This window comes from Marmota monax, unplaced genomic scaffold, assembly GCF_021218885.2.
Source record: "Marmota monax isolate L192 unplaced genomic scaffold, Marmota_monax_Labrador192_F-V1.1 WCK01_AAM20220418_F8-fsc00195, whole genome shotgun sequence".
Lineage (NCBI taxonomy): Eukaryota > Metazoa > Chordata > Mammalia > Rodentia > Sciuridae > Marmota > Marmota monax.
Window position 1 is genome coordinate 855,956 of NW_026691979.1, and position 15,136 is coordinate 871,091.

General features: G+C 48.9%; 1 protein-coding gene across 2 annotated transcripts in view; it reads left to right on the plus strand.

The window, feature by feature from the left end:
• The window catches only part of Csmd1 (CUB and Sushi multiple domains 1), a 1,167,250-nt gene that overhangs the window by 677,343 nt on the left and 474,771 nt on the right, over positions 1-15,136 (plus strand). For both annotated transcript variants that reach the window (XM_058580132.1, XM_058580135.1), the window contains exon 7: positions 6,747-6,871. In XM_058580132.1, coding sequence (XP_058436115.1) covers positions 6,747-6,871 — 125 coding nt within the window. The remainder of the gene's footprint in view (positions 1-6,746; positions 6,872-15,136) is intronic.

Sequence of the window (15,136 nt, forward strand, 5' to 3'; positions counted from 1 at the left end):
TGATGACAGCATCTTCTGGGAGGCAGCGCGAGTCTCGGGTCCGAGGCCTCTTCCTGCTCTGCTGCTTTGCTGTGGGTGGCATCTGTGGCCCCCAGTCTCACTTCCTGGGGCCACGTCCTTTGGTTAGTGGAGCATTCCCCTGAGCACTGGGCTCCCCGTCTGGGTGGTAGGGGACTCAGTGGTGGGAGAGTCCCTGAGGTCGACCGCACAGTGTCTGGGACAGCAGTGAATGGTCATGGAGACCCTGCGCCTGCCACCGACACCTGCCACCTGAAGCTCCACCCGGCTTGATCCTAGAGCCCGCAGCCCAGGGCTCCTGGGGCATCTGAGACACATTCTGAATGGCTGCTGTGGTGACCGGGTCGTCCTTGGCTCAGTCAGCCTTTTCACTGCTGTGAGCAAAAGACCTGACCAGAACAATCAGAGGAGGAAACGTCTATTTGGGGTTCCTGGTTTCAGAGGTCTCAGTCCACTCACAGCTGATTCTGTTCCTCGGGGCCCCAGCTGAGGCAGAGCATCATGGTGGAGGGTGGTGGCTGGGAACATGGCACCAGGCAGCAGGGAGAGACTCAGCTCCGTCCCCAAGGGTACACTGCGCAACTCACTGCTCCGGCCACACCCCCTGCCTGCGGTCACAGCTCATCTCCTTCAGCACACGGGTGCGCTGACCAGGGGGAGGCTCTCAGGGCCCAGTGTCCACAGCTCCAACTTGCCTGCGTTGCCTCCCGCGTGAGCTTTTGGGGACACCTCACGTCTAAACCACACAGTCCTGTTCATTCCTTCCCGGGGATTTGTGGACCGTACCTGATTAAAGAGCAGGGCGAGAGGCCAGGAGACTCCAGGGCCAGGCGCAGCGCGTTCCCAGGAGTCAGTCTCAGGCGCCTCCAGGCCTGTGGCCCTTGTCCCCTCCTGCCCTCCACTCTCTGTGCTTCAGCCTAACGTCCCTCCACCAAACCTGGCATGGGGCAGTGACGAGCTAAGTGTTGAGCCTGGGGACTAGAGGAAGCAGGAGGAACGGAGGGCGGGGAAGCGGTCAGTGCGAGTGTCCAGGGGAAGGACGGAGAAGGCACAGTACAGTGGGCCCAGTTCCCTCCCCGCCCCCCTGGGCTCTTGGTCAAGGTGTGGTGGGGAGGAGGCATTAGGCTTCTGTGGCCGGTAGGCCACTGTCACTGTCACCTCTGTATGCTCTCCCCTCACACGCCTGGCTGCGGGGTCTGAGGGCTTGGCTTGGCTCTCGGTGCTGTTGTAGGGAGGGAGGAACCGGGCGCACACCACCCAGACCTAGAAAGCACGGCTCCACAGCTGACTGTGGCCCACCCGGGCCACGCCGAGGTCCCCAGTGTGGGGGGGTAACATGCAGGAGAGCGCATAGGCCTGAGTGTGCCTGGCCCTCACCCCGCCACACAGCTCTGTTCCCCTGGGAACAGCGTCAGGTGAGCCACATCCTCCACCTGTGGGAGTGCCTGACACTCTCATCCAGCTTTTGCTTGGGCTTCATCTAGCTCAGGAAGCCATCCCTGTCCAGGTTATTAGGACAAAGGTGATAAATCCCTGATGGAACTCAGCACTAAAGTTCTTCTTTCTCAAATTTTTCTGTTTTCTGTTGCTTGAGACAAAAACAGCATCGTTCCACATATCTCTTCTGGCTGGAGGTGCAGAGCCTCCAAGTGCCCGGCAGGCAGCACCGTGAACATGGGAGTCAGGACTGGAGTTCAGCACCCAGAGGCTGATGTCTGTCTGTCCACCCCCGTCCGCCCACCCACCCATTTAGACAATGGTTAACAGAGGCGGGGTGCATGCGGATAGGAGGAATAGCTCCTAAGTCTGTGACAGTAGGAGAGCCACGAATGCCAGTAAGTGAATATTTTGAAGAGCTAATAGGATTTAGGATGCTCCCCAACCAAATGATAGCATCTGAGGAAGGAAGGAGCTCCTTGACCTGACCTGACCATCGCACAGGAACACACACATTCAAATGCCACTGTACTCATAAACACAATCAGCAAGTGTTAATTAAAAACAAAAGCTACTAGAGAAGAAAACATCACGTGGGGTGATGGACAGCTTCCATGGATTCTGGAGAAGCCAGCTGGTGTGGGCTGAGGGAGGAGGTGGGAACCTCGGTGCAGCCAGTCAGGTGGGTGGACCTGGTCAACAGTGGTGGGTGGACATCAGCACATCTGCATTTTTTGGACTCTAGTTAAATGTTAAGTCACTTCAGATTTTTTCCCCCCAGAAGCAGTTGTGGTATCAATGTTAAATAGATCTGGAGATAGCCACTCTCTGAGAAAGTCATGTTTAAAAGGAGTTCATTTTAGAATTGCCCCATTTAGAAGTGGTTCATTCACGTAAAAAGCTCTTCCTACTCTGGTGAAGGTAAGTAGTCAATGATGAAGAAATGTCTTTAGAAATCAAGTCAAGTGATGGGGTCTTCAGTAGTGTTAAGCACTGAGGTGGAAAAAAAATGTATTTTTTATCATATTTTATTTAAAAGACAAAATTCTCCCACTTTCACAGTTTAACTTAAAGTTTTCCACTTGGGTGCCTAATTTGAACACTAATATATCTTGATCTTATAGAAACCATTTTGCTGTTAATTCTTACTGTTCCCAACTACTGGTAATTATTTGAATTACATAACATAATTAATCTCAGTTATTCTAACTTTATTTGCCAATGGAAAGCTATTTTTTTCTGAAATTTTCTTCTATGAATCCTTCTGAGAAAACCAAATTGAATAATATAAATGTTATATTTAACACATTTTATTTCAAATATAGTAATCACAGATCAATGGAACCTTAGTACACTATACATTTGAAGTAGAGTGCACTGTGGCTTTTATATTGAAGAGCTTCCTGAGCTAGATGAAGCTAAAGCAAAAGCTGGAGTTAATAAAGTAGAAGTTGAGTCATTTTCCATTCCAATGGTGACTTGACCCTTTGCAGTGAGTGGCCCCCTCCTGGGCTTGGCTGCTGGGAATGAGCTCACCTCTAGGCGCATTTCCTAAGTTGCTATTGTCATCTAAAGAAGCTCGATTCATAGTGGTGGCTGTTTGCAGTCATCTGCAAAAAGAATGCCTGGCAGTAGTTAGGAGAGCGCTGTGTTCCGCAGCCTGAAGGTGCCTGAGAGGACCCTCCAGAGCACCCAGGATGCTGGGGACTGCGGGGTCCTGGAGACTCTCTGTGGGCCAGGCTCCTGGGCTCACTTCTGTCTGATGGAAGTCCCTGAAAAGCAGGAGCTGTGTTAAGTGTCACAGAGGACATGCACAGTGCCTTAGCCAGTGAAGAGAGGCTGACCCTAGCTTTTCAAAGTTAATCTTTATAATTTAAATTACAAAGTAGTGAAATCAGGAGAAGCACAATTACTAGCACAGTGGGAAAATACTTATGATGGCGTCACCACTCCAGAACAGTTTTGTGCCTGTCCTTCCTGACAGAGTGGAGTTAGCTGTGCAGTTCCTTGGACCTGGGGTGCATGCGATTTTCTGTCATGCTTCTTTTTTTCCTATGTTGTCACATATTCTCATTTTTGTCTTTTTTTTTTTTTTGGTACCAGGGTTTGAACCCAGGGGCACTTAACCACTGAGCCATATCCCCAGTCCCTTTTTTATTTTTTGTTTTAAAACAGGTTCTTGCTAAATTGCCTAGGGCCTCACTAAGTTGCTGAGGCTAATCTCGAGAACCTGCAATCCTCCTGCCTCAGCCTCCAGATCCACTGGGAAGATAGGCAGGCACCACCACTTCATCTTTTACATAGCAGCATTGTATTCTCTCACGTGTATCTAAAAATCATTGAGTCACACACAGCCTGTCCTTGGGCAGGTCCATGACTTCTGAAGCCATGGTTGGCAGTAGCTTTTCCATATTTTTGAAGACAGACATACCATCCAGACTTGTTTAAAGACTCTAACATATTGCCAAAAATGAAACCAGTTATCACAATGGTGATATTATTGTTTCATTATTAAAATCACATAAAATTTGTTAATATTTATGATCTACAACATGGTATTTTGAAATGTGTACACCTTGTAGATGGCTAGTCAAGCATTTAACATACCCTTTGTCTCACATACTTAAGATTTGTGTGTGTGTGTGTGTGTGTGTGTGTGTGACAAGAGAGCATTTAAAATCTGTACCAGTAGTTTCCAAGTAAACAATCAGTAGCCCTGTGTGCGCTGTAGGGCTTCTGAACTTAGGCCTCCTGCTCCTCCTGTCTCAAGTGTCCTGTCCTTTGGCCGGTGTCACCTTGTCCCTCCCCAGCCCCTGGTAGCCACTGCTCCGCTCCGTGCTCTGCGTGTGTGGATTCTGTTGTCAGAGTCCTCGTGTGAGTCACGCAGTGCTGGAGGTCATGCAGTGCTCGTCTTTCTGTGCCTTAGGGGAGGTCCTCCAGGTCTCCCCACGTTGTTGCAGAGGACAGGAGGCCCTCTGGCTTGGCACTGAGCTGTGTCCCATGGGAATGCGCAGGGCACTTTCCTCTTCTGTGGGTCTTGGGTGCACACTGAGGTTAACCCTGCACCTGGCTGTGATCTGCAGTGAACCCAGGAAAGCCCCGTCTTCACACACGGGGTTCTCCTCTGTGGCACATGAGCCCTGCAGGGGCAGTGGACCCAGTGCAGCGCTGTCCTTCGTCCTCCGAGAGGCTCCAGGCTTTCCCCCCATGCTGCACTGGCCGCCTCCTGCCACAGCGCACAGGGGCTCCCCACGGCCACCTCTCGATGACACTTGACACCTGCCTCCTGTCTCTTTGACGATGACCATTCTGCGAGGTGAGGGGACATCTCCTGCACTTTTGATCTGCATTTTCTGATGTCCAGATGCAGCTCAGTGACACGATCTGGAGAGACCATGGACGCCCACCGCGGGCATGAGGAAGGTAGTGGCGCTGCTGGAGCAGGTGCTGCCCACTGCTAGTGGCGGGTGGACAGCTTGCTGGACCTGCAGCAGCTGCCCAGTCGAGCCATAACCGCCCCTCACCCCGCACTTAACCACCCTTGACCAAGAGCATCAGAGGCCAGCAGCTCCGTCTAGGAGGCTCATCAGAGCTGACCGCCCACCCTTCAGGCCCAGCTCCCCGCCCTCGATGTTGACCCCTCTGGTCCCCGTCCTTCGCAGCCCCACGACACCTCCATTTCTTAATGCTTATTCATCGTTATCGTTCCCTCCTCCCTGGACAGGTCTCTGTCTCCAGGAGATCGGGCTTGGCGGTCTTACTCATTTCTGCATATACGGGGCCTAGGACAGGCTGAGGCATAGTAGATATTCAATAACATTGTACTGAAAAGATGACGAAAATACGGAAACTAATATTTAAGTAAATAGAAAGAAATAGAGATTGGAGCCCGAAGAAGGAAACTTGTTTTTAAAACAAAATTCTTAGATTTATTTTATTTACTCCATGTGGTTCAGAGGTTCAAACGAAGGTCAGTGGGGGGAATTATGGAGAACAAAGTCTCCAGATAACTGTCTTAAATACCTCTTGTGACTGGCAATGAAACTAAGCATTGTTTGTGTTTTATACTTTTTACCTTCAAAATAATACCAATTCGTACCTATTACGTGTTTCTTATGAAAGTTGCTTCCACGGAACTTCAGTGGCTCTTGACTTTGGTGAATAGTAGGCTTCCTGGAAAGAAGGAAGTCTGAAAAGCCCTGTGTGCTGTGAACCTCCCCATTTTTGCATAATAAATTTTATTAAGCTGAGAAGTTCTTCTGGAAAAGGAAGATGCTCAATTTTGTTTAACCCAGAATGTTCCAAACTGGTTTGACCTGGCTTGGTGATGTGCATGTACACCTGTGTCTACCCCAGGAAGAGGGTTGCCTGGATGCAAGAGTCTCCACCACCTTGCTCAGTTGACACCCAGTGTGATGTGGTGCATGAGGATTTCCCGTCTGATTCTTTCCCCCTTGTCTTTTATTACTGATTTCATTCACCTACAGGGAGGGCAAAGCAGCTCCAACCCCACAGCCTCCCTCGTTCTTCCCGACCTCCACCCCACAGTTTCCCAGTCAGAAGACACAGCAGAGCTCCTGCCTGTAACAACAGGCTTGTCAGATAGTGAAACAAGACCCCTCCCCACTCAGTGCCCGACGGCGGCTGAGAAGTCGTGTCACGCGCGTGTTCAGATCCGGCCTGGGTCTCTCTTGTTACTCTGCAAGGATGCTTTGCTAATGCTCCAGCCCTCAGGCTTCATGTTTGCAGAGTCTTCTCTGGAGCCAAAGCCATTTTCCATCCAACTCTAGGCTGGGTGGATTGCTGTCTTCTAAATAAACGGCTCTTTTCCTGTAAGATATATTTTTGAAGCACACTGACACTGGCCTCCTTTTGAACGTGTTTTACATGTGCGATGGGAGTCTAGATCCTTGGCTGAGGCGGTTCCTTCATTGGGACCGCCTGAGACTTGCTCTTGAAGGGACCTCTGGAGGGGTGGCAGGCTTTGTTTTGTTTCTGGGAAACAGCGTTCCTTCACACACGCTCCCTTGTGTAAACGGCAGGACCCTGAGGTCGCCTGGGCTCTTTTCTGTACTTACAGGTGACAGGTTGAGGCCCTTGGGTTTGTTAGCGCCTGACCTGTGGTTCTGTAAGGTATCTGAGTCTCAGGGCGGCCACTGCGTGCGTGGCCTGCAGACCATATGGCTCCGTCTCTTCTAGCCGAGTCACAGTGCCGCAGCCACCTGGTGATTGTTTTCAGAGGAGTTTTCTGTGAATAATTTTGATTGTTTTTTTGTTTTGTAACTGTCCAGGGTTGGTGCAAACGTGCAGTTCTCCTGTGAGGACAATTATGTGCTCCAGGGATCCAAAGGCATCACCTGCCAGAGGGTCACAGAGACATTGGCGGCGTGGAGCGACCACCGGCCCATCTGCAGAGGTAAGGCACGTGCGGGCATGGCCGGAAGCACGCCTTCCTTGGGGGCACATTTTTCTGAACACATGTTGCACTTACAATGAGATGTAAGTGCAAAGCACTGTCTGTAGATGGAGAGAACGTGATCAGGATGCGCGTTTTCTTCACCCTGGGCCAAAGCGTGTATTCTCTGGGTGCTTGTTAGGAGGCGAGCACCTGGGCTGCAGCGTCTCTGCGCCCCAGGAGGGTCGGTGGCAGATCGGAGCACTCACGTCTCACACTCACCTTGCCACCCACCTGTATGTGCGCGGAGTGGGCTTCTGGGCGACTCTGTGTCACAAACCAGGTCCTTTAGAGAGCTTCTTGCACAACCTGCAAAGAAACATAGACTCTTCAGCTTTCTGTTGCTGTGAGACTGAATTCCTGGGTTTAGTGATGTGAGAAAGGGTGTGGTTACCATGATCTCAATTCATCGCTCTGTTAAAACCTGTCTTAAGCTAATCTCTCACCTAGTTGACAGGGCAAGGTAGGCATCAGCAACACCATCTTGAAAGAGAACACAGGAAATCAGGAGAAACCAAGGTGTTAATCTCACTTCTTGGAAATATTTATTTGAATACTACTGGGATTCTAGAGAGCATACCAAAACCAGAGGGCAGAACATTGCTTTGGAAAATATTAGTAAAATTAAAAGAAAACTGGGTTTGGGGGCTTTCTTTTCGAATGTTGTTCATAAGACAATTTGTGCAAACAATGGTTCTTATTTTGTACAAGTACTATGTAGACCACGGAATAAGGAGGAAAGTTTCATGTGTAGGAATATATCATCCCTCCTGGTAGCTGTTTAAGAGGAATGGTAGAAAGGTGTCCTGAACAGTGCACAGCTCTGGCTTCCTCCTTGAAGTGAAATGGCTGCAGACACATCTCCACCCTCCTGTGGGCTCCACCTTCCATACAGTGCTCCCTGCATGCTCACCCCTCCTAGACCACATACTGCTGTGCCTGGGAGAGGGTTAGCACTGGCCATGACGCTCCCGTGGTAGGTGGGCCAGGGCTCGCGGGCTGCTTCACAGAGAAGCTCCTGTCTCTGAGCAAGAAAACATGCAAGCCTGTGCCTTTAGGATTTTGTCATTAGACTACTTTGTGTACCTCCCACTATTAAAGCAAGATTGCTAAGCTTTCAAAGACACCCTACCAAATTCATGTTCCCCTGAGTGGTGGCCATGCACGAGGTCATCAGGTATGAATAAGTGGTAGGTCCCAGGAGTCGGACTTACCCATGAGAAAACGGCCCTTCTCTCTTAATAGTGTCTTGCCCTTGTTTAATGGAAATGTTCCTCTTTATTTTAAAATTCCAGATTACACAAATAGTAAATGTGTGTTTTTAAATATTTGTTACTTTTAAATTGGTAGGAAGGAGTAATGCAAAGAAGATTCTTGTCCATATTGTATTTTTGTTTTTATTTGCTGATCCATGCCATCTCCTTTCTTTGTGCTGAAGTCCAACGTGACTCGGCCATTTCCTAATACCCTCCCTAAGCTCCTGGCTGCCCTGGCCTCAGGTGCTCCTGGCCTGTTCCTCTGTGGGAGGACCTGTTCCACCCCGCTCAAGCTGGAGTCCTGCCAGCCTCCAGCCCCAAGGCTTACTCTTACAGACAGACTGAGGAGGAGTCTTTTTCAAATTTAAATGTATTTTTAACTGATACATGAAAACATATAAACTGCATGTATTTATGGGATATAATGTAGCATTTTAGTACATGGATACATTGTTTAAGTTTTAAATCAGGCATATACTTGTCTGTCTCCTTAAACCTTTATCATTTCTTTATGAGGTGAACATTCAAACCCCTTTTTTCCAGCTCTTAGGAATGCATGGTAAATTATCATTCCCTGCAGTTGACCCTTGGCCCCTGGCCTGCAGAACTTCCCCTGTCTGACACCAACGCCGTGCCCATTGGCAGACCCTCCTGGCCTCTCCTCCCCACTGTTCTACCACCTCCCTGAGACCTGCTGTTTCACCACCTATTACAAGTGAGACCTGCAGTCCCTCCTTCTGGGCCTGCCTGGCTTCACTTGACCTCAGGACGTCCAGTTTCACCTGGGTTGTAGCACATACGGCACTGCATTATTTCTGTGGCTGAATAGTGCTCTGTGGTGTATGTGGACCCCGTTTTCTCTGCCTCTTCCTCCACTGATGGTCCTTTAGGCTGCTTCCACTTCTAGGCTGTTGTGAATAGTGTGCAATGAACTCAGAAGTGTCCCTTTCACGCCCTGGTTTCATCCCTTTGGGTGTACGTCCATCCCTGGGGTCCTGGACCATAGCGGGATCTACTGATTTCCTGTCCTGAGGAGCTCCACATTTTCCCTAGTGGTGGTGTGAGGGGGAGCAAGGGCTCTTTTCTCCACACCCAGGGAGTGTTTTGACTTTGTTCTTATCACTGTCCCTGTCCTAGTTAATCACGTGACAGGAGGGAAGCCCCTTCTTTGGGCTGGTTGTCCTGTGGTGTGCTGGGCTTGCTTTTCTGCTCGGGGGTCCTTGGCTGCATCCCTCCTGCCCTCCCCTCCCAGCGAATGGCCCCTCCTGCGGCTCCGACCGGATGCTGGCTGATCACCACCCGGCAGTCTTCAGCTGCTGCGGAGTTACCACTCTAAGGTTCTGGAATAGTGACCTGCTGTGTGGGAACAGTTCCACGAGGGTGTTCTCAGACAGGATGTGTTTTCCTGGCCTCAAGTAGATGAAAGACACAGCAATACTTTTGAGATGCCTTTTTTTAAATAAGACAAAGCCACATTGTTCTTGGCCTACTTTAATTTCTGACTTTTTAATACAATGTCTATGTCAAACACAATTAAAACACATTTCTTATCACAACTAAATTAAAAAGTGTAGGCATAGTGCCTTTTTGAATTCAAATATAAAATCTCCTTTTAAATCAGTTCATATTCTGGAAAACATTGTCATTCATCAGTATGTATTTTTGCATTCAATTTATTTACTCAATTGGCACAAAATTTGTATGATTTTATAGGGCATTATATAATATTCTGATGCATGTGAAGGCCCCCTTTCCCTCCTACCGTGAGAACAGCTGGTTTTAGATTCTGTGTATGGGCAACAGCGTGCAGTCCGTGGCTTTCTGGGCCTGGCCTGTTGGCCATCATGGCCGCCTGCTCCGTTTGTGTTGTTGTGAAGGCCTGGAGTCCAGAGGGTTCTGAGATTCCAGAGGGAAGTGTTCCTCAACTTCTTGGGCACCTCAGTCCCTAGTCTCAGGAGAGAACAGCGTCAGCGGCCCACTTGATCGAGGACCATGACAAGACAACTGGGGATGTGGTTAGCCCTGGCCAGCTGGCCCCACACTAGAGCTGTCACACCGCTGGGGTAAACGTCCTCTCCTTGGCCACTCTGCACTCCAGAACTCTGGGAGCTCCAACCAGCTTTCAGGCCTCTGCCTGGAGTCTCAGCCCACCCACTAGGACATCCACCCGCCACCGGCTGGTCCTACCTGAGGCTGAAGGCCCCGTGGTGGGGCTGCCAGCTGTCCGACCTGGAGAAGGCCACTGAAGAAACACCATGCCCGCTTCCCTCCACGTGCCCAGCTCAAGTCACATGCGTAATTTCAAGACATTTCATAGCCAGATTTAAAGAGCAAAAAGAAACAGGCAAATTTGATTTTAAAAACGTTGTATTTGACTCCAACATGCACAGTATTCTCCTTTTGACCTGCCAATACAAGATCATAATGAGATGTCTCATGGGTTTTTTTGTCATCTAAAGCTGTGGAGATCCAGGTGCCTTTCATACTCACAGCAGGCTCCCCTCGGGCCGGCCAATCCCCAATGCTCCGTAGCCACACGCGGCCACCATGACCACACAGCACACATGCCTCTGGAAATCTGGCTGAGCCTGCTGAGGAGAGGTGCCAGCATCTGCAGCTGCAGGGGTACGTGCTCGGTGATCCTCGCTGTGGCCTGGTGGCTCCCCGCAGCACAGCACTTTCCTCAGTCAAATCTCAGAATGTTTCAGTTTGGCAACTTTAGGAACCTTGAGGATGTCTCAGTGCCTCCTTTGTCCAGCATCTCACTGGCTCCTGTGCCGGACTCCTCCGTCAGAAGGAGCTGAAGACAGTGTTTGGGAGTGGACCTGTGGGACCAATTCTGAAGAAGCCGCAGCCCTGTGAACTGTGGGAAAGAGGAGATGGTGAAACTTCGTTCTCAATCACTACTCAAACCAGACTGTGGGGACATTTCCTTAGCTCCTGGTAGTTTCCAGATTTTCCAGGACATTTCCCACTCTGTGCTGCTGCCATGATAAATGGAATGTAAAAATGACCATCGGGGTAAATGGACCATCATGGTTTGGATTTGCCTGACTCATTCTGAGCCATCAAAGGGGACCTCATGTCCCCCCTTGTAGTCCACAGTCAGCTGTCCACCAGGTGGCAAGCCCTCTGCTCTGCATGTTGAGGACACTGCACTGAGTCCAAGAGGACCTTGCAGGTCCATGCCTCAGTGCCCTGTTCTGCAGCCTCCCCTGTTCCTGAAGGGCCCCCAACTCCTAAGTGATTGTCGGGCCTTCTCCCCAGAGGGAACACCAGTGGGAGCGTTGGACAAACTGCAGTGAGTCGGAAGCGCTCCCCGCATCTGGAAACCAGTGTGGTCAGCCAGTGCCCACATTAGCTAACTAGCTTCCAGGGTGGGAGGGTGTTATCTTTCTTCCTGTTACCAAACAGAGAAATATTGACATGGCTTAGTAATTATGCAAGTGATTCCACCTGAAATGATGCTCACTACTATGATTATTACAGGGTAAAACATTATGAGTTGCTTAAAACTACATAAGTATCTTTAACTGGTAGATTTTTAAAATAAGCAAACAAATAGAAACAAAGAGGGATGTTCTCCTGTTGCCTGATAGAACGTTCGGGTGGTGGTTCACTTATTGGTGTGTGGGGAGATTTATGTCAAGGACTTTCTTTTGGGCTAAGGCACCTTCGTCTGAGAAGCTAATATTTTGAGCTGCTCTCTGAGTTGAAAGGGCACAGAAGACAAGTGAGATGTTACCTGCAATTGTAACCACAGTTACCCAAAGCTAATTGGAGCCGGCAGGGAATGTAGAACTAAGTTATTATTAACTTGGGATTCCAGGTTGGGTCGGGCTAGCTCAGAATCACCCTGAACTTAGTCACATGTCAGGGGCCAAGAAATCATCCATGCAGAAACAACCTTTTCAATGATAATGAAATGATTATTTACACCTGAAAGATGACCCGTTCTACCAGATTACAGGCTTAGCATCAGTTTTAGAATCATACTTTATATGCTGATCACTTGATTAGGTAGCTACACTCTCGCTCTCACATATTTAAAGAAATAAACACAATGAACTTTTTAAAATCCTAGAGAATTTAGAAAATTTCTGTTATTACTTCCAGATTTTTGCTTTTTATTTGATGGCCAGGTAGTGTTTTTCCCCATATTATTTCCCACTGTTACTAACAGCACTACATTTTTGTATTTTTATGCTGCTCCCTTATCCCACAGACTTAGAGAAGCTGAGAGTGAGCCCTGAGCTGGTGTCAGTGACCTCCCAGAGCGAGCTTGGGAGCCAGGCTCGGGCCATGGGGTATTACCCTGCGTATCCCCTGGCCTGGCCCAAGCCTTCATCAGAGTCTACTCCTGCAGGCCCTTTCCATAGCCACTGTCCTCGGGCCAGCCTTTCCCAGGCTCCCTGCCGACCTCTGCCTTTCCTCAAAGCTCTGTTTCCTCCTGAGGTAACCTGTTGATGACTGTATTTGCCAACTTCTCCATCAAGGCCAGGAGTGCGGCTCTTCCCTGTCTGCAGCCTCCTCGAGGCCGGACTCACTGTCACTTCCTTCCTCGTGGACTTCAACACGAGCTCTGTGGTGTGGCTGGTCAGGCCTGGTGCCCCATGCACCTTCGTGCAGCCCCGAGACAGCAGTAGGTGTGAAGGCTCTTACTGGCTGAACACTCTGAGAGGCCTAAGCTAAATAACTAGGAGAGGGCCTAAGCCAGGCCTGGAACTCAGGGACAGAGAGAAGAGGCTCCTGACCGCTGTGCCCCACTGTCCTCTGTTTGGGTTGACAATCTGGAGTAGACAGAAAATATATGATTAACAGTAATTATTTCCTCTAAAACATGTAAGAAATGAACTAGTCTATATACTTATGAAATTGCATGAGAGAAAGTTTCTAATGTGACTCCTCTATCCGAATAATTTAAATTTAGTTGATTAGAATATTCTTTCCTTCAATTAATTCAATTGAGCAATTACTACAGAACAGAAAGGATTTTCTGGAACTGTACTTAAATGAATCTGTAATTTATTTGTGTTAGATAAATCATGTGAAAGAAATGAATTTTGTACTTAATACGTATTCATTGATTAAATGGACAAATGGCATACATTGGCATTGAAAACTGATTCATTCTCCCTCATGACATATTGCATTACCAACATACTGTTTTGTGAATTCTAGCTCTACTTGGAATACATGCAAGACATGAGTGAAATTTGAGTTTACAAGTGTAGAAAACTGTCAAGAGAGTAACATCAGTTATGCATCAGGTCATGGCTGTTATCCAAGGACATTTATTATGCGTGTAAGTGGGCATTAGTCTACATTAGGTGCTATATTTCATAGAAGATCTTGACGAGGGGCGAGGCCTTCGCAAGGGTGACAGTGACATTAGTCTCTCACATGCAAACGTGTGCCTCACACTTCAGTGACGGGAAGGTGCGTACAGAGCTCACTGTGAAGCTTTCTTGGTGCTGGTGCAATTTCTCCTGTGCTTCCTTAACCCTGTGTTGGCTGTTTGGACGCCGGCTTAGTACAGAGGCAATGGTAAGGGTCCCTCCCTCCACAGATGCCAAACAAGTGACCAGTCCCTCTCAGGACACGTTTCTCCGAGCTCTGCCCCAAGGAGGAGCTATGCAGTCCACCCTTGGCACGAATTGAGAAGCCAGTGGAGGCTGTGCATGGAGGCGAGAAGCCGGGGGACGCATCTCAGGGGCCAGCGTGCAGACTTGGAGCTGTCCCCATGCGTTTATGGCCCCGTGTCTGCTGGGTTCGTCCCTGAGCACAGCACAGACAGCTGCAGCAGCACAGTGACCTATGTGGCTAGATGGACATCCACTCTGCCCCTCCATAGTGGGCCTGGAGTGACCCCGATTCCCCACCTCTGTTTCTGCTCCCTGCCTTGCAGGTGGGCTTCTCCCAACTGCTGCCCTAAGTGTGGCCCAGGGAAGGACATCGGGCTCTCTGATCCATACGTCCCCAACAGCTCTCCACCTCCGCCAGCTCACCACTGAGTCCAGTCCGTGCGGCTCTCCATCGGGCCTCCAAGGCTTTGCTTTTCTTCTCTCAAGCTCTTTTAATTCTTAAATGTTGAGTTTTTAAAACACTAGCATATAGTTGCCCGGAAAAGAAATCTTAAAATCTTGCAGCTGATGGAGGAGGAAGAAGATGTGGATTGTGACAAAGAAAGAATTGTGAGCAGGCTGTGTTCTCCCCACTCCCAAATCCAGAGACTTTAATGTAACACTTCCTGCCTCCGAACCAGCAACAGGCAGAATCCCTGGGTAGCCCCCAGGGCTGCAGGAATCCAAGACCCTACTGCTCTGCACCGCGGCCTGTGGGTGGCAGCTGGGAGAAATCATGGCCACTCAGGCCACGTTACTATCCAGGATAAAGACACGTGCGATTGAGCTTTGAGTATCTGTCAGTGGGAAGACTGAGAATCGTCACTCTTGGTACCACCATGCTGCAAGAAAGCAGTAATTCAGGAATCATCACTGGTGGCATGAGGGGAGGTGACCTTCAGGTGGTGAAGAAGCAGATGATAAGGATGGAGATGAGTTAGAAGCACAGTGACTGAGGTGCTAGCTAAAGTTCTCAAAAATTAAGGATGAAAATTAAGTAATTATAGGTAGATCATGTGACTTAAAGAGGCTTTACCTGTTCAAGAGTCACAACAAGTATTTATAGAGGAAACCCTCAAATGCCGGGAACTGCTTTAAATGCAAAGCTTTAATGAACAAAATTGACAATTATATTTGCCCTGAGTGTGCCCTTACACTTCATTTCAGATATTTCCTTTGATAGCTTCCTAAGAAATGTGGATTAAGACAAGAATAATCTGCTATTGAGATGCATTTCAAGGATGAAGATAAGTCGCTAAGAAGAAACAAAATGAAAAAAACATTCTGTAGATTCATCTCCAACACTCACCGCTGAAGGTCTGAGGAGGAGCCGGACCCTGTGCTAC